This window comes from Panicum hallii, chromosome 2, assembly GCF_002211085.1.
Source record: "Panicum hallii strain FIL2 chromosome 2, PHallii_v3.1, whole genome shotgun sequence".
NCBI classification, from domain to species: Eukaryota; Viridiplantae; Streptophyta; class Magnoliopsida; order Poales; family Poaceae; genus Panicum; species Panicum hallii.
In genome coordinates this window covers 54272129-54291499 of record NC_038043.1, presented here as the reverse complement: position 1 = coordinate 54291499, position 19371 = coordinate 54272129, and the positions used below count along the sequence as shown (strand labels likewise).

Below are 19371 nucleotides of genomic sequence, written 5' to 3'. Positions count from 1 at the left end.
TTTTTTCCTCATCATTAACAGATGTCTAATAACTTTTTTCAACATATTTTTTAATATTGCAAATAATAATTTTCTATGTTATTGACGTTTATTTTCTATGTTAAAGACGTTATTCTTTATTGTTGTTGCAATGGACTAATAAATAGAAAGATGGGAAGTTTTCCCATGAATGTCCGGGCGCTAGCAGCGCCGACGTCGTATAGGAAATGCGGGAGGAAAAAGAGATGCATTCTAGCACGCGAGGCTTCACATGGAGCGAATCAATTCAATTCCCAGGATCTTGGAAAAATGCATTTCCAAAGAGGGTCTGACTTTTGTACAAACTGTTGTTGGCAGGCTGGACAAAAGAAAAGCTCTTGTACCGATCGCCCGCCCGGACAAACGACCCTAGACTTGCCAACCACGGCATTACGCCGGCGCGCGCGTGCTCGTCTCACGCTCACGCCTCGCGCGAGTCGCACCACCCCCACCCGCATGTCCGGCCGTCACCAGAGCGCTCGGTCCAGCTCATGCGCGACCAGGGGCGCCCGCATCTCCTTCATGGCTTCATCCCGTGTCGCTCATGCGCCACGCCAAATAAGCTCCGGGCTAGCCTGCGTCGGCCGCCACAGGGAGCAGAACGACACGGGCTGCCCTTTCCACCGGAGCCCCACCGCGGCGCCGGCGGACGGCGATGGTGGCACCAGCTCCCACCCGCCGTCGTACTTCCTCAGCAGCGCCTTCGACGTCTCCACCGCCTCGCCCCCGAACGCCGTCTCCTCGAACCCCGCCGCGGCCAAACGCGCAAGCCACGCCTCCCTCCCTCCGCCCACGGCCGCTCCCCACCGCGCCGTGGCTGCCAGTGCTGTCCCGGCCTCCGCTTCCATCACCCGCCTCTCGTCGGCGTCCCGGCCCTTGAACGCAGCGGCCGTCGAGTCCAGGAACATCCAGAGATGCTCCAGCCTGGCCGCGAACTCGCTCGCCGCGCTGCCGTCGCTTCGGCCGCCGCAGTCCAGCTCGGCGAGGACTAGTAGCTCTGGGTTGAGGCTCCTGATGTTTCGGAGCACGGCTACCTGCTCGTCGGCGGTGGCGTGGCCGAGCCGGAACTGGAGGCAGACGACGAGGGTCTGGCCGGGGGTGCGAATGCCGTGCAGGGTGTCCAAACTTGGTGCCTGGACGATGGCGAGGTCCAGGTTGATGGACTTGGCGTACCGGAGCAGCTGCGGTGAGCAGTCGTAGCCTGGAGGCGAAGCGGAGAAGGGCACCGGTGGGGCGGCCGCGGGGCCGCCGACCGTGAGGCGGACGGAGGGCGGGGTCGAGCCCCGTGGCACGTGGGTAAGCGCCTCGAGCAGCGTCGGCCACTGCACGCCGTGCGAGACACCGACGTCCACGACGTGAAACTGACGAGGCTCGGTCGCCGCACCCGCCGCCGCCGCGGCCTGCGCAATCGCGGCGTTGGCGAGCACGTTCGGTACCGCGAACCACGGGCTGACCTCGTTGAACCTGATGAGCGACGCGCGGAAGAGGAGCGGGTCGACGCCGGAGAACACCGGCGTCGGGCACTCGCAAGATGGCATCTTCACGGTCGCCGCGGCCGCTGGACCCACGGCGTGCGGGAGGCGTTGCATGAGGGCGCGCAGCCCGTGCGCGGCCAGGCGGTGGTTTGGTTCGCCGGAGAACGAGGCGAGCTCGCCGAGCACGTACAGCAGGTGCTGCGCGCGCGGCAGGTTGCCCGCCTCGATGGCGACCGCGCACGGGTTCAGCAGCTGCTCCGCCCACCTCGCATCCCTGCCCAAGCTCGCCGCACCTGCCTTTGCACTGCCCTTCTTGCTCGGCTTCCGGTTGCAGCTCGTTCCTCCCCTGTCAAGCTCGGGGCTACCTCTGCCGCCGCCGCCGCTTCCAACCGGACTGCGCTGGCTGCTGTGCTGCGGAGACTTGCGTTTCCTGGGCTGCCCAAACTCCTGCGGCGACGCCACCGGCGACGATGCAACGCTAGTTGAAACAGGGCCCAGGCCAGACTGGGGCAAGGTGATGGCCGGAGGTGGCCGTGCCTCCGCCACCATGCTGTCGATGCCCTGCTGCTGCTGCTCCTCCTCTGCTGATGCCTGCAACCAGCCATAAGCACCGAGGCCGACGTCAAGGTCGGCGGCGAGGAAGGCGATGGACTCATCGAGCCAATCCGAGGCGCCGCTGCTTGTGGCGGCGGCGGGTTCTTGGTCTCCTCGCTCCTCGCTCATGGCGATCGCATAGGGTAGGTGGAGATCTCTCACCTCTCAAGCTTGCAAGGGCTTGGCGTTCTTAGCATATGTGTACTGCAAGTCTGAAGGTCTAGGACAGTACACATCCTATCGGTGTACTAACTACTTCAGAAGTGCGGCGCTCCCAGCATTTTTATACTACCACCATCTTATAAAATGCTGATGATTGGAGGGTGACAAGGAAGGCTTCTAGTTATATGTCCATCTCACCAGTTCCTTGGAGCTACAGCACTACGAAAGTTCACATGATTAGATAGATGGTTGCTCCCCAAATGACGCCTTGCGAAGTCCATGACGCAGGCGTTGTTGTGGGACACTAATCTAGCATAAAAGTGACATTGCTGTCTTTAACAAATTAACAACATTTTTCTCTAAATAATTTCTTACGGCAGGTAGCTTGGGCTAAAAACTGATCTACATTTTTTAGCTGATCATCCTTTGTGTCCATGTAGATTGTACATGTAATACAACCAAAGGCATGCACATCAAGGGAATAATGCAGTTTGAGCCTGGATCGGTCGATACAAAAACTTTGCAGTTTACAATAAGGAATTGTTCCCCATCAAGAAAAGGATCATTCGATCAACTAGTCATATATATGTATAAAAAAACAGACACTTGTGGTCTTAGTCATAGTAGTTTGAGATCAATTGTTAGAATTATACTAGTAGGCAGCACAGTTACAACGGCAAGACAGAAGTTGCTTTCTTCCACAGTTCCCACAGTTTATTCAGGCTTGTGCTGAGCAGACAGGAGATAGCGACTGTAAAATGCTTATCCATGAGAAAACTGTATGAATGGAAGTGTCTCGCTTGTATTACCGTGTCTACTTGAAATATCTCACTGCAATCCAGCAGCTTCCTATCCTGCAGGCTGCACACACACTGAAACAATAGATACTACTGTTCGAGACAAGTTTCAGTGACACACCTGTTACTGAAAGACACGGTTTTTTAGCTGTAGTAATCGATGGATTGGCCTAACGACATCAAGCTGTCCTTGTCTAGTGCAATCCATGCCTCATTAACAAATAGTACAGTGTTACGTACCCATCACCGGTTCATAGATTAACAGAGGAATTTCATGGACCTCGAATCTTCCGGAACCTTCAGTGGTTTCTCTCTCTTATTCAATTGCTTCAACTTGCCAAGGTGTTGCAATTGGTACTAAAACTGATGCCTATCAACCAGTTGCTTAGGGTATCCAAGGAAAGAAGCAAACTGCAGATAAACTGAACACGAAATGTGCCATCTTACAACTACCACTTCGAGGCTCCGTATCAACCCAAATAAAGTTCCTGAAAATCCATGTGAAGTTTCTGGACCCCAAATTCACAAGTCCATTTCAAACATGATGTGTGTCATGCAGAATCATTTGTACATGTTGTATTCTCATGTGCGGCGTCGTTACAGTAATGTGTGCGCTCTGAGCCTCTGACATGTAAGGCAGCCTAACCTACATTGCTAACTAATCTGGGAATTAAGTAACTAGAGACACGCCGGATGATCCAGAAGAAAAGGAATATCAGAATATGCCTTGTGAAAATCCATTGTGCTTCGTTCTAGAATGGACTATCGACTACCGTCTTCGCAAACTACTGTTTTTCTATTAGGACATCACTGAGGAGATTGGATGTGCATACATATATACATGTTGTGATCTGTCCATTCGCTCCGCTAAAATCTGAAACTTGAAAGTTGAGACAGTCGATACATATTTTTCTCTATTTCCTTCCTGACAAACTATGATTCCTGATAATGTGTTACGTAACGCTCAGTGAGTTGTGTGTTTATGAGACAGTGAACACGCATGATCTAGTGATTGAGAGAGATGCATAGACACGCATCAACATTTTCAATGGAAGCTCAAGCATGTTACTCTGATTGTACGGATTTTGTTTTGAGATGATTACGATGATAGAGCCAAAGTCATGAGCAAATGCCTTCAGTTACAAGGTTCAGCTATCCAATTTCCTTGCAAACTGCAAGCATGAAAGCTTCCTTGGGACCGTTCCCCATGCCGAGAAAGACCAACTTGCTGTCCCCTGTACATGCTGCAGGGAGCAGGTCGATATCGACATATGGCTACCATTTCACAACATGCATCAGCGCCAGTACGTATTGGCTGCGCTGAAACATCGGTTACATCAGACTGGCTGTTGAAATAGACAGGAATGTAAAGAACTGGCAGTGGTGTGGAGGTGAAAGCGAAGGGTCAGGTCAATCGGTCAGCTTTCTGCAGACGGCAATCTGGTTCGTGAGCGAACATATCATGTTCTTCCCGCACTTGACTTCCTCGTATCCTTCGTCAGTTCATCCGGTTCCTGATTTCGGGATTGGGGAAATGCATCAGTACAAATGAAATGAAACTAGTATAGTTTGCGGATGAGTATACTGAAACCATGGTTCTGAATAGGAGGACGTTGATTTCAGACATCCTGTGAGCAGAGCAGACGGGTCATTTTCATGGACAACAGACATGGGGTCATCTTTCCTGGCTCCTGCGTAGGCTCAACTGCCGTAGCAAGCGGCAGCTGATCGGCGCGGCGCGAGCCTCCAGAGCCGAGCCGACTCCCGAGTGTCCCAGACAGTAGGGCGCGGGCGCGGAAGGCGGGCCGGCGGCCCGGGCGGGACAGAACGGGCCCTGCCTAAAGAAAACTGCTCGGGCACGCACCGGGCCGCACGGGAGTCAGCCCGCCACAGGGACCGGCGCTGCACGCCGCACGCGCCCGAGCAACTTCGTTGGGTGGGCTACGGCAAAACGTAATCGATGGTGGGCCGTGGGCCCCACGCGGAGCTGATTCGCATCGATGGAAAAAGCATGTCCACATAGTAAACAGTTGGCTCAACCATTTTGTGGATATATGTGCAAGAGTACCTATCGTGTTTGCTGATTTTCTGTTAAGAACCACTGCTGCTGGTCGCTTGATCAATCATGCACGATCGAGCTGTCATGCAGCTGACTGCATTTTCTGACAGGAACGAAGCCAATCGATCCCTGTATAGAACATTAGATTCGTACCAACAACATGCACTTCCTTAAAGGAGCAGCGGACCTATTCAAAGTCTCTGACAGTTGCAGGTCATTTCGGTTGACATCAGCTTTTCAGGAGTGAAATTTTCCCTAGGCGTACATCAACTAGAACAAAACTGTTCATATTAGAACCTTACAGTTACAGCCATGTGCATCTATCACACCGAATCAAAACATCATCTTTGTGAGGACCAAAATACGAAGCAAAGTCATTCAGGCAAGTAGACTGTTACTGTACTCACTCATGCTCGCCAATGACGATTTCTAACACCATTGTCTTGAGCTAGTGGCTTTCGTTTTGTTGTGGTGGTGTTCATTCTCCGTTTGCATGTTGTATGAGCTGTTCTTCGTCATGCCTGTGCCCAGCAGTAAGTGACAGAGAACGAATGTGCAATTGTTCATTACTGGCAACCGTCGTAGGTTAGCACTTCGTTCGCAAGGACCGATCCAGCTGACATGGCTTAAACAACTCTTGTATACGTTGGCATTCGCTTGGTTGGAGGCCGCGCGTGGTTCTACCGCTGCGGCGCGTGCAACGTCGACCTCCACGTCGCGTGCGCCGCCGGGGGCGAGCGGAGCGCTGGGGCTAGCGGCGGCCACGCCGGCAACCAGCACCTCCAGGGTGCCGGGCTGGGCGTCGCGCGCGACGTTCCCGGCGAGCTGCTTCTCGCCAGGATCAAAGCCCGGAACGACATTAATGCTGCGATTGCCATGAGGAACGCCGGGGACAGCATATGGAGCCAGTTTTTCTGTAAGTTTCCGTTGAATGTGTGATGAACTGTGAACCGAATGTAGTATGTAGGTGTGCATAATTTATTATGACCTCGCCGATCGCAGCTGCATTTTCCTTTCCTTTAACATATTGAAATTTGAAACACACTGGCAGTCTTACAAATTTCCTCCAAAATTGTACAGGAATCTATACTGGCATCGAAGGACAACGCGCTACGAAGATTCCTGCACAACCTATCAGCTTGGCAGTTTCCTCCAGACGTGAATCACTAGCGTTGAAAAATTTCGTCATGAAAATAGTGTGCATATCAATCACAATTATTATGTGTGCGTGCGTGCTTGTGTGTTCATATTTCAAATGTATTTGTTTTCGCCTTCTCAAATTCATATGGTTTGCCCTGTTGTGTCCAGTATGTATCTTCATTATGACTGTAAATTCAATACAATTTGTGTATGAATCCCAAAGTGCCCTGCAGTTCTTCTTTTAAGAAAATTGAAAATGGACCATAATTTGTTCTTGGGAATTGATTGAAAACTTGGGAAATGGAGTACATTCCATTGCAAAAATACAAAGATAAATTAAGAAGCCACAGTAATACTTGACGACGGCGGGTTTGTTACAAACAGGCAAAATAGCAAAATACTACTACACTTTACGTAGTGATCTGTGCATATATTTCCGGCCGGCTGCCGCCGCCGTGTCGTCTGCGCCGTCGTCGAGAGTACCGGCCGGCGAGTAACCCCGCCACCGCCATTATCGTCGGTTGAATATACTCCAAGTCCACTCTGAACACGAGGACGCCTGCCTCCTTGCTGGCTTGCTGCATGCGTGTTCGATTCGTCACATGATCGTGCACGCGCCGACTGAAGCCAGCGTGTTCACCGTATCCACCAGCGTGCACACGGGCTCGGCGGTGTGCGCCACCTCGCTCACCACGTGTAGGCCAGTCTGGACAGCGCGGGCGGCGTCCCCGCCCCTGTTCGGACGGACCTGGCCGCCTTGGGGCTGCTGGGCCTGCGGCCGCGGTGGCCGCTGGGCGCCGTCATCCGCCGCCGCCACCGGCGTCGGCGGCACGCACCGAGGGTGCACGTCGTAGTTTCACGGCGCGCAGAGGTACATGTAGCACCCGGCGTGGGGGGTGTCCTTGCAGACGTCGCACCAGCGGCTGGCCTTGAGGCGGGTGAGCGTGAGGTCGTGCTCGCGGCTGGGCTTGGCGAAGGAGATGGACCTCGCACGCGGCGCTGTAGTGGTAGGACGTCAGCATGTGCTGTGGGTGGTAGTACGTGCTCCGGATAGTGGCAGTAGCCGAAGCTGCTGCCATCTCTCCGCCGCCGATGCGCTGTGTCTGTGTGGCTGGCGCCTGGCAGAGGGCTGCTACTAGTGATTTGGTTGCTTGCTGGATCAGTTCTTGGTTTCGTCTGCACAGCACAGTCGATCGACATGCATATGTGGGTGAAAATTTTACATGTATTTACTTAATTATTTACTTTCACCGAAGAGGCGGGGCTGGAAATTGACGAGCCACACCGATGTGCCGCGCTGCCGAGACTCGTTCTTCTCCTCGGACGACCACGAGCGGCGAGCGCTCATGTCTTGGTGCATGATGAGTCGTTGCCGACACGCATGCTGGCAGTGGTGCGTACGTCCTCCCGCCGGTAAGTCGCCGGCACCGTCAGTTTGTGCGCGAGCTGCCGCTGTTCTTCTCGATGTGGCCCTGCTTGCACGGCAATGGAGTTGGCCTCTTGTTTGTTCAGTATTACCAGTACATACATTGTACGCAATGCGCCGGCACAGTCAGAGCAAAGGCCACCGTTTGACAGTTTGATCGAGTACGACCTTCACCAGGAATGAGCTTCTTCGTGCCAGAATCAAGCAGCATAATTGCTGCTGTCGTAATACAGAAAACGCCGACTTCAGCATACTGAGCCACTTCTTATTTTCTCTCTGAGAAATCCCTCTGCGCGTATTCGTCCGTAACCTCTTAGCATATTGGAAAACATTTATCGCCATGGAACGACAACACAACGTCCAGACATGAAGCAACGGTGGACCAAGTTCTACAGCCTGACATGAAAGGTGGGTCAAATTCTATTCTTGGAGGTTGACAAAAACTGGCAAATGAACTCTCCATTGCATATCCAGTCACTGTTCGCAGAGAGGCAGGGTGCAACACAGAAGTTAGCAACGCTGTATTTCACTATTCTGATAGACCTGAGTTTCTAAAAAAGCATGTACCATTTTGACAAGAAAAGAACAGAGCAAACATTGCTCTACAATAGCCTAGCTAGGTACTACTCCCAACAAATTTGCTGGATGAGTTGCAAATGAAAAGAAAAGAAAGCAAAATCTGGCCATCCATACTTAATCGTAGAAATCTTCATCTGTTTACACAAACAATTGTTTCGTCACAATCTTCAGAAATGGACAGGAGTTCGATTCAGAAAATTAGTAGTCATATGAATAGAGGTTCAATGGAAACTTACGTGCTTCTTCCTGTTGGTTCCAATCATCATCGTCGTCATCAAACTCAATATTCTACAAGGGTGACGTTCAAGGCATAAAAGTGATATAAAGATAATTATACATGTTTCTGAAGCCATAAACCAAGATCCCCTGCTCTAGCTTACAGAAACCCCATCAAAGAAATTCAGTGGCACGCACCTGATTATAGTCATCATCTGAATTTTCTTCCTCCTCTTGTGCTTCTTCCTCTTCCTGCTCCTCCTCGTCATCACCTTCCTTTTCCACCTTGCTTCCATCCTACCACCACCATGAATATGATGGACTAAGAAATAGTAGAAAAACAAATCTACATGCTTTTCTTGATGGCGAAAGCTTGACAGTATGATGATGACAAACGGTCAAATTTCCAAGCCAGTGACGATATGAACAAAATTCAAACATGCTCGCCAAATGAACATTATATACAAAGGTTAAACAAGAATATGAAAAAAACAGAGAGATGATTATGATGCCTTGCCTTGTGCTTCTCTTCAAGCTTCTCAAACACTTCAAAAGCATGCTCATCTGCCAAACACAAAGGTAGAATCCACGTTAAAAAATTTGAAGTATAACTGAGTAACATCTAGCAGTAGCAAGTTTCCCTTCAGTTATTTGTGCTACCCTACAGGAAATAGAGTCTTGAAAAGGAGATTTCTCAAGTACTATACTATTTCATGAAGAAGTAAAAAGGATATTTTCCCTTAGTTCTGTGGAAGGTGTCAAACCTGAATCTTTATCCCACCGGAGTTTCTTGTTGCTTACTTGCCCCCTTCTAGAACCTAAAAGGAACAGAATCATGGTTACTATGCTGGAAACGTAGAGCTGACAATAAATTTCACTGTACAGAAATATGTTCAAGACAGTACCTTGTACCAGTTCAGCAGGGAAATTCGAAGGGGTTAATTTGAGATATGATGCAAGAGCTTCACGTTTGTTATGTGTCTTGCGTTTCCTATCAGAAAATCTTTCAATCTCTTTGTCTTCATTCTCTGACAACATATTAAATCATAAGTAACTAAACTTAAAAAAGGTAGAAAAGGACCAACGCAAAAAATAGGATGAAAAATAAAAGAATGCCTAAAGATGATGGTGAAAATTAATTAACAGAACAAGGTAAAAGACACTAGTAATGAAAAATCAAAATATTCTTTTAAGATGCTCAATTGTGAGTTGCAGCTAGTACAAGAAGATAACAAATCCAGCAACGCACATGAAAATTTTTGCCACAAGCCAATTGTATACCAAAACAGTATACAAGAAAAGTGTCAAGCTCCTAAATGAAAAAAAAACAGGATTAAGGGATCCACTATCATATATAGTTTGGGTACAAACGGAATGAAGCCGGAGAATCCAGCTTTCCAATCAACCAAAGTAGAACAATGGTGATGAAACCAAAATAGAAGTACAATCACTAATATAGGTACTCATTTCTAATGAACTAGCAAAAGTACACAACTAGCTTCCATCCTACACTGTCTACCCAAGTATTCGGTCATTTTCTTAAACAAAACATAAAGTGCTCCGCCAAATACTGAATCAACTAATCTACAAACATATTTCGAGAATGGTTGCCTACAGTACATGGTTATAATTTTGACAGCTTCAGCGCAATTAGTTTGAGGCTTCAACCCAATTCTTCAACCAACTACTTGAAAGAAACATAAATTGCTGCTTCCAAATACTTAACAGGGCTGATTGTGTACCCAACAGGTTTAGAGAAAAACTTGACTTTCGAGCAAGCAAGCACCAAAGCTATATATCAGAAGATAAGGAGCACTACCATCACGCAAGGGGTGGTAACGGATCATGGCCCTAGTGGTCTCTTCACAATCCAAATTAGCCTTACGTATTTTTAACTCAAAATTGTATAAGATTAGAGCCTGGTCCTTTTAGGGCCCGGCTCTTAAATTATTTAGGCTAAACTTTAAGGCCCTTTACCACCCCTTGATGAACAAAAAGGTAAGCCGTGACAAGTTCAGTCACAATACTTTTCTTGGGAGCATCCTCCTCTAGGTGGTAGCAGGAAGTCCTCCAGAACTCCTCGAGCTTCAACGTGGACAGTAACAGCGCCTTCTCCTCGTCGCTCGCCTTGGCGCACGTCATCTCCGGCAGGGTGATGTCCTGCTCATACGCCGTAATCAGCCAGCCAAACGAGTCACCGAAAGAATTGGAATCAGCACATGAATTGTACACCAGGAGACGCGAGGAGCGGGCGGAGGGTGAGCGGAGACTGACCGGGAAGTCCTCGTGCGGCACGTGCTTGGCCGGGTGGTCGTACCCGAACCCTCCCCCTCTCCCGCGGCCCCCTCTTCCACGGCCTCGGAACGACATCGGGGGGAGGTAGCAGATGGCGGTCGAAGGGGGAGGTGGCGGGGAGCTGGGGATGGGAGCGTGCGGCGCGAAGGGAGAGGGTGGCGTCGGCGGTGAGAGGCGTGAGCCCGGGGCGTGCTGCGGGTTCGGCGCGCGGCGAGCCGGCGAGGACAAACGGGCGGCGCGGCGTCGGCGGCCGGCAAAGACGGCGGTAGGGAAGGTAGCGTGGGCCGGGGGATGGTTTGACGGAGTGGGCCGAGGCACTTTCAAGGGCCCGTTTGGGAAAGCGGCAATTTTGTTGGAGACATGAACAAACAAGATGGGGAAGACCAGTTTGAGAAAACAACAGCAACAGTATCAATTCCGAGCTCAAGCAATAACATTTTTAACCGACAACATGCGAATTAAAAACCAGACTACATCATGTAGCCTGCCCAATGGTTACATGTAGGGATGGAAATAAGAAGGAAATAGAAAAATAGATATTCAAAATATCCAAATTCGTTTTTATACGTATCCAATCCGCTTCCATTTTAGAGGATGGAAACTGGAAGGAAACATCAAGACGGATATCCGACGTATCCGAATCCGTTTCCATACGTATCCGATCTAGTTCCACCCATAGTTACATAAGTACATATCCGAAAGAAAACGGATAGAAAACTGAAAGGCAGGGTAGATTTACATACAGGGCGCCAGACGCGCATGGTACATGGTAGGCGTCAATCCAAGCAACAATCTTTGCGCTTATTGTACATACAAGTCCATGCAATGCAAGGAGGAAGAAGAAAGCCATAGAAGGACGAGGTTGGCTGGCTGGATATGAGGTCGCAGGACCGGCGGGCACTGTGTATGACGTGGCGATCATCTACCCAAAAACGCTGACAGGAGTTAGACCAACAGCGCTGCCAAGTCGCCGGCCGCGATGTGCAAGATGAACTTGGCTACGGCAATAATCACACGGCGGTCGTCGGAAAAGTTTTGTCCGCTGCCGCTAGCGCCGTCGCTGCTCATGCCGTTCATGGCAGGGTATCCCCATGGGGTCGTCACAGGTCTGCAGTACAAGCGGCCTTGTCCCACAGGGGTTGTTGCCTGGGACGGTAGTACGGTAGAAGGGCAAATAGTTTCCCACCAGCACCGACATGTGAAGTGAAGTTGGTAGCCGTTGATGTGGCAGGCATGGGTGTGGTAGGTATGGGGATGCGTGCCTGGCGCATGCCGCATTTTTTAATCTGGCCTCCAACCTGCCTCCGAATTCTGCCCGGCTGGAATGCGAGGGCTACCGAGCTACCTCACTCCCAGGCACACGAGGGACTGTCTTCCTTCCACCTTTTCATCTTCTCTCTGCATCACATTCTGGTTCTCTTCCCCTCCCCCGCCATTCTTGCTTCACTGGTTCTCTCCAGTGCCCTCCATGGATTCTCCCTCCGTGACGCCTGGTTCATTCCCAACCAATCGGAAGATCCCAGCACGTAGCAGGGTCAACCCACACTATACCACGGATGACATTTAGCAACTGATGCTACCTACTGGCTGTTGGTTGTTAAAACGTTAGGACGAAAAGTTGGTTGCTAAAAGCAGTTTTAGTAACAGGCGATCAGTTGCTAAAACTATACAATTATATCAACAGACGATCGGTTGGTAAATATTGTATATCCAGACCGGCAGTCGGTAGCTAAAAGATTTAGACGGGCAGAGTTGCCCATTTGTGGGCCGTGCTTGGATCTCACTTCAAGCCCACAGGCCGGCCTGGCACAGCCCATGTATCAAAGGTCCGCTAAAGCACGTAAAAAGACCATTAAAGCCCACTAATCCTATCCCCTGTATATACCAGACTAATCCTAACCCTAACAATCCTGCCCCCACCCCACCCGACCGCCCGCCCCAACCCCGGCCGCCGCCGCCGCCCGACCCCCGCCCGCCGCCGCCCGCCCCGTCCCACGCCCCGCCCCGGGCCGCCGCCCACCGCCCCACCCCCGCCCGCCCCCCGCCTGCCGCCGGCCGCCGCTCGCCCCCCGCCCCAGCCGCCGCCCCCCCCTCGGCCGCCGCCGCCCGCCCCCCGCCCCGCCCCGGGCCGCCGCCCCCGCCCCACCCCCGCCCGCCCCCCGCCTGCCGCCGCTCGCCCCCCGCCCCCCGCCCGCCCAGCCCTGGGCCGCCGCCCCCGCCCGCCCCGCCGCCGACCGCCGCCCTCTCCCCACCCCGCCCCCCACCCACCCAGCCCCGGGCCGCCGCCCCCCGCCCGCCCCGCCGCCGACCCCCGCCCTCTCCCCACCCGCCGCTGGCCGCCGCCCTCTCCCCACCCCGCCGCTGGCCGCCGCCCGCCTCCCACCCCACCCCCGGCCGCCGCACGCCCGCCGCACGCCCCCACCCCTGCCGCCGCCCGCCCCCACCGGCCCACCCCACCCCTGCCGCAAATGAATTTTTTCAGTTACATCTACTTCTCTTTTCTCTTGATATATAACATACCTTTTTCACTAGTATCTACTGTTTTACTTGTTGCATCTGCCTAACTTATGTTTGTGTAAAGTTTGAGCCCTCAGATATGTTTCAACAAATCTTTGGATCCTGTTTAAGATAGAAATAGAGAAATGCTTCTGCTTTGCGAAAGCTTTACCTTTGTTTAGATACCTTCACTTGTGTGGTACAGCATTTGCATACGTATGTAAAAGTACTATATTGTATTGTAAGTTGTACTGGTACATGTATTTGAACTTGTGAATCATGTCCTATCCATCTATGTATACTTCATTTGTTCCTTCCTTTGCTACTGCAGGTATAAGTTAAACTAAAACATTAAGTTTTTCCCAGATTAAGATTATAAGAACATAACTGAGTTAGATGACATACTAATTCATTTGTTTGTTTCAACATTTCCTGATAATCTATGCATTTGTCATATTTGGTATTTTATATTTAATCTTTAGTTACTTCGATGCATACACGCTCTCTGGAAAGATCAAATTACTTGCAATCTGTCTGAAGAAATTGAAAAGGCTAAAGTTATGTTGAATTGTGAGGAAGATTGTTCGTAATGTTAACAGCTGAAGGTTACTTCGATGCATACAAGTTTGTTTATATTTTGATTCATATGTGTGACCATTATTAAATAATTGTTCGTAATGTGAACAGCTGAAGGTTACAAACTTGATGTAGATACATGTTCATATAAACTGCAATAAAGATGTCCCTAAGCGCTGCTAGTTCTGAGAGTTTGATAACTGACTCATTGTATACTCTTACTGTCCAGGAAGGGATAGAGGCTGAAGAATGTTGATAAGTGTGGGCTGGAGAATTGGATGATAGAAGCTACTTTGTGTAGGACCGTTTCAAGTAGATAACATGGAAGTATTTTGTGAATGATTTTGTAAACATGCAAACATTGTTAATTAGTTGGATGATTTGGAAAGATGATGGTAACTTATGAGCATGTGAAGGATTGCTTAATGAAGTCATTAATTTGATACAAGTTATTTGTGCTGATTTCTTGCTTGTTTACTCAGTTGACATTTTGAATCTTCCATGACAAAATAGCTCTGAATTAACAATTGTTATTAGTATGCCATTTATTCAGATTATATCAGGCGTCATAACTTACTGTTGGTTGCTAAATGGGTTGTACAATCGATTGGTAAAGATATAGAACAGCTATGGAGGGTCGGTTGCTAAAGAGGTGGTCGGTTGCTAAAGTCTTTAGCAACCCCACTTACAGCGACGGACCGCGTCGGTTGCTAAAAGTCTATAGCAACTGATCGCAAGTTGCTGCAAGCGCTTTTACCAACTGATCGCAAGTTACCATAAGCCAACCGTGGTGTAGTGCCACGACTGTCTTCATGAGCAGTTGTCCCTTGCTCGTGATGCGTTGGTTGAGATGGAGAAGAAAATTATCAACCTGCATCAGGAATATGAATGGAAGGAGTCCGAGATGGAAGCTATAGTCCAGGAATTAGAGGTCCACCTGCTAGATTGGCAGGCAGCTTTGAGCCGGTGTCAACAGCAACAGGCAAGTTGTCGTAGGATCTTGCCCCTCTGATGGTAATGGTAGTATTTATTTGGTTTCATGGTAGTATTTATTTGGTTTTGTGCTGAAAGTTTCGGAAACTAAGGACCTGTAAAAATTTGTTTTGTTTAGAGTAACCTGCAGGGTGTCCATCATTTAGGGTAGTTGAGCCATTTTCTGTTATGTAGCCTAGTAGCTGGCCGTACGTAGACAGCCTTTTTTAGTACTATCGTTATTAGTTCAGTAGTGCTAACGCTGAACTAGATCATTTAACCAAATTGTTGTTTTCATGAATGGCAAACTTCCGGAGGAATGCTCTTGAATTTGTGTATTTCTTTTACAATAGTGTCTCGGTAGGACATGCGTGATGTGATGTCATATGCTGACTACGTCCTAGCCTTTCCCCACCATCCTATAGTAGGGTACAGCTGTAGGTGCAACAAGCTTGAATCTAGAACGAAAAACAAGATGGTTTCAACGTTGGTACCTTCACCGTTGACGCCTAGATGAGTTCTTCCGAGATTTTGCTCATCCCTTCCCCTCTCCATTTTGCCAATGCGCAAGCTGGTGAGCAGATACGGCACCAAGAAGACTTAGATCCCCATGGTGGAGCTCAAGAAGTTAAGGGGGGGGGGGGGGCTAGAAGAAAGAGCGAGGCAACAACGCTGGGCCGGTGGCGGAGTGACGAGGAAGGAAGGTCTAGATCACGGGCGCCAGGTATCCGATGCTCGTGCCTCGCAAATTTGCATGGCTGCCCGGAAGGGGATGGGTAAAATTCTGCCTGGTGCTGGCATGATTGCTTCCAGAGCTGGGCCCGCCTCTGCAAAAGTGGTGGACCAAGTTGTGCCGTGACATCCGCTCGCACGAAGTTTAAAGCCAATCGGAGGGCTACCAACTTGGCGGCCCGGGCCGGCGCCGGTGGGAAAACCACTCTCCGGTAGAAGCCGCCGCTGCTGGTCGGGTGACAGGCCAGGAGCAGCGGCCGACAGCACCGGCGCCGGTGGGCGGCGGGCCAATGCTGGCACACGAGATGTGTAGCTTCAAGAAGCAACAGCTGCAGGAGTAGTGTCACATGGGTAAAGGATAATAATAGCAGACCGAGCATGCGAAGCGCTGGGGTGAGAAGACCATGGAGAGGGTGCAGCCTGGGTAGAAAGGGCTACGGAATCTCTCCGGGAGCAGCCTGCAAAGAGGGTGCAGGTTGAAGCCGCAGCCGATGCAGCGGTACACGAAGCTCCCCGGGGGGACAACGCCCCCCGCAGATGTCGCAGCGTATCCTTCCAACGGAGAGCAGGATGCGGCTTAGCTCGAGCGCGTGCGAAAGCGCGAAGGAGGTGGTCCTCCCAAAGTAACCGGCGCACGCGCTCTGGATGTGGATGTGGATGTTGCAGGAGTCGCAGCCGTAGCCGTCGAACCCGGCGAGCTCGACCCGGCAGATGTCGCAGCGGCCAGACTCATGGTCGTAATCCATCCTCAGAAGCAGGTGATGCGGGTCGATGAAGTCTAGGCTTCGGTGATTAGCCGCCATGGATGATGCTTGGTGCCGTTGTGGTGGTGTTATGCTTTGGAGAAACAGCAAGGAGAGAGTAGGGGACGATCGATTACGAAGTCTGGCATGCCGTTGGAGGAGCTAATTATACTTATTATTAGTTCTGCCTAGCCTCGGCGTCGCGCAACTTCGCACTGACAGCTATCCCCTAGCTACCAGACTGGTGGCACGCGACGCGGCTTTGAGCCTTTGACAGCCTCTTCGCCCCCAATGATCACATGGCAAGTCTAATAGGGCTACATATCGAAGCAAGATGATTTTATTATAAACTGCTTACTGCATGTTTGACATGTATTTAGCAAATATTTGAAGCCACGTTATTACTTAATTATATGATTGCAATATATGAATATATGATCAATATCTAAAAGTTCCAAAATTGCGCCTTTTATCTTCTGCAAGGCCGAAACCTGTGGTTAATTGGTCCAATCTTGTTTTCACCTGTTATGTCACACTCTTGATGTCTATCCAACCATTGCAACCATCATATTTTTTAATTATATAGTACAACTCAGACACTTACCCTTTAAACGTACATACGCAAACACTACCTATACGAGCATCTTCAAAGACTGAGCCGACAAATACCGACAAATTCTCAAGATTAACGAAGTCACCGCATGCGTCTCACTGTCGTCGATGGGAACATCGCTTGCCTCTGAAAGCCACTACTAAAAAAGGTTTTAGGGACAAGTAAAATCGTACTTTTAGGGGGCGGGTGCGGTACCCACCCCTATTTCTCGCAGCTAAAAATAGCTATTTATAGGGGTGGGTAACGCACCTGCCCCTAGAAATCGATTTGTAGGGGCAGGTTAGGGCATGACCCACCGCTACAAATCAATGTCCAGAATATGGAAAAAATCGAGAAAATCAAAAATAGCAAAATACAAAAGAAAAAAATATCCCCGCCAACTAGCCACCACCCCCTACTACCGAGGTACAATTATTTTGATGAAATATGCACACTTGCATAAAATTAGGGTTCGAACCGCTTACCTCCAGCCTCGCACGTACCCTACTCTGCACCACACTATACAGTCACTTGTGACTTGATGGGGTATGCTATTCTTTTATATTAACTCTAAAATTGATTTCTATGGGCGGGTCATGCCATCACCCGCCCCTAAAAATCCATTTTTAGGGGTGTGTGTTTTTCTATTTTATTCCAAAAATTCATTTAAATCTTTACATATAGAAAAAAATCAAAAAAGATGAAACTTCTACGCTATAGTTATTGTGAACTATAGATAAAAAATATATCAAATATATTTCACTGTATATAAAGATTAAGATTGTGAAAATCTCAAAGTATGACTTGAGCCGTAAGAAATACTATATAGTCAAAGCCATATGAGAACTTATAATAATTTTTTGACTAATAAATGATCTTAAATGAAAAATTTATCAACTACGAAGTTTTAAATCTCGCCAACCTCTACAATTTTGATATAAAGTTCAACTTTATCCGAGATCATATGAAAAAGTTGTGAATTTTTTGCGTGGAACCATTTGTAGGGCCAGGTCATGAAAATGGTGGCATTTCTAGGGGCGGGTGACACCATCACCCGCTCCTAAAAATACCATTTTTAGGGCGGGTCGGATGCTACAGTAACCACGCTACATTGTAGGAGTGGGTTAGCTTTTGATCCGCCCATAGAAAAAAATGAGATGTTGCTAACAATCATTTTTAGCAGTGAGCACAACGCTGATAAATTTTAAAAAATTCGCTTCCACGAGAAGTCGAACCCAGAATCTGAGGTGCTACTGACATTCTTATAACCCGTAGCCTATGTGCCTTTCGCATTGCAAGCACCATGTTTGCAGGTCGTCCATCTGAAACTTTGTAAGACAAAAAGGAACGACGCGCTGCCTGCATTGTGTATTTGATGAATATTAAACGTACGCCAAACAACAGTTCAAAAAAAACGCTAAGAATCATGCAGTATGGCGGACTCGGTCCGCTCAAACATTTCTAGTTCATCGTGTTGATGGTTACGTTCAGTTGACATTGGTTTCCCCAACTTCAAAACCTGGGGTGTGTTGTTTCCTGGGGTCTAAAGTTTAGAGGAGTCACATCAAAGAGAATCTTGTCATTTAGAAGTATTAAATAAAGTCTAATTACAAAACTAATTGCAGAACCCCGTGCTAATTCGCGAGACGAATCTAATGACGTATATTAGTCCATGATTAGCGGATGATTACTGTAGCATCACTGTGGCAAATTATGGATTAATTAGGCTCATTAAATTTATCTCGCGAATTAGCACCCATCTGTATAAAAAGTTTTGTAATTAGACTTTATTTAATACTTCTAAATGATAAGATTCTCTTTGATGTGATGGGTCTAAAATTTAGATGGCAGGAAAGGAACACACCCCATGTTCTGGTACTAGCAGTAGTTAATACCGTACGTGCTGTTTGTTCAGTGCATTGGGGGAAAAAATAGTAGAATATTCCTCGACGAATCTCAAGAGGGAAAATTAAAAGTAAGGGCCTGTTTGGATCCAAGAGCAAATGGCAAAAGGGCAAATGGTAAAATTTTTGCTCCTGTCACATCAGATGTTTGGATGCTAATTAGAAGTATTAAATATAGTTTAATTAAAAAACTAATTACATAGATGAGGACTAAATGACGAGACGAATCTATTAAGCCTAATTAATCCATAATTATCAAAATTACGGTAGTATTTGCCCTTTTGCACTTTGGGGTGTTTGGATCCAAAAGTGCAAAAAAAGTGCAAAAGAGCAAAAGTTTTGCATTTTCTCCTTCTGTTTCCCTTGGATCCAAACAGGCACTAAATGGAACTGAACTGGCGCCATCATCTCTGACCAGATCTATAGTCAACTATACTACGTTTGCTGTAAAGGGCAGGCCGACTTCATCGACTCTATGGGCTTGAGCCCACAAATGCTGCTGTCTTCCTTGACACGGCAGTGAGGGGAGATGAAGTCCGATCCAATCCATTCTAGTTCTAGTGATTATTATTTGATCACCGAGGAACTCATGGAT

The 19371-nt window shown here is 48.9% G+C and overlaps 2 protein-coding genes across 2 annotated transcripts; both read right to left on the bottom strand.

Annotated features, from left to right (window-relative positions):
* Nucleotides 1-560: 560 nt before the first annotated feature.
* On the bottom strand, nucleotides 561-2216 carry LOC112881318 (nodulation-signaling pathway 1 protein-like). The gene has a single exon (XM_025945985.1). The coding sequence runs from the start codon at nucleotides 2214-2216 to the stop codon at nucleotides 561-563; it is 1656 nt and encodes a 551-aa protein (XP_025801770.1).
* A 5899-nt stretch (nucleotides 2217-8115) lies between these two features.
* On the bottom strand, nucleotides 8116-11073 carry LOC112882060 (cilia- and flagella-associated protein 251-like). The gene is made up of 8 exons (XM_025947033.1): nucleotides 10741-11073; nucleotides 10494-10626; nucleotides 9372-9494; nucleotides 9231-9284; nucleotides 8984-9030; nucleotides 8665-8763; nucleotides 8487-8538; nucleotides 8116-8384 (listed from the first exon to the last, which is right to left on the bottom strand). The coding sequence occupies exons 1-8, from the start codon at nucleotides 10834-10836 to the stop codon at nucleotides 8365-8367; spliced, it is 624 nt and encodes a 207-aa protein (XP_025802818.1). The 5' UTR covers nucleotides 10837-11073; the 3' UTR covers nucleotides 8116-8364.
* Nucleotides 11074-19371: the final 8298 nt, after the last annotated feature.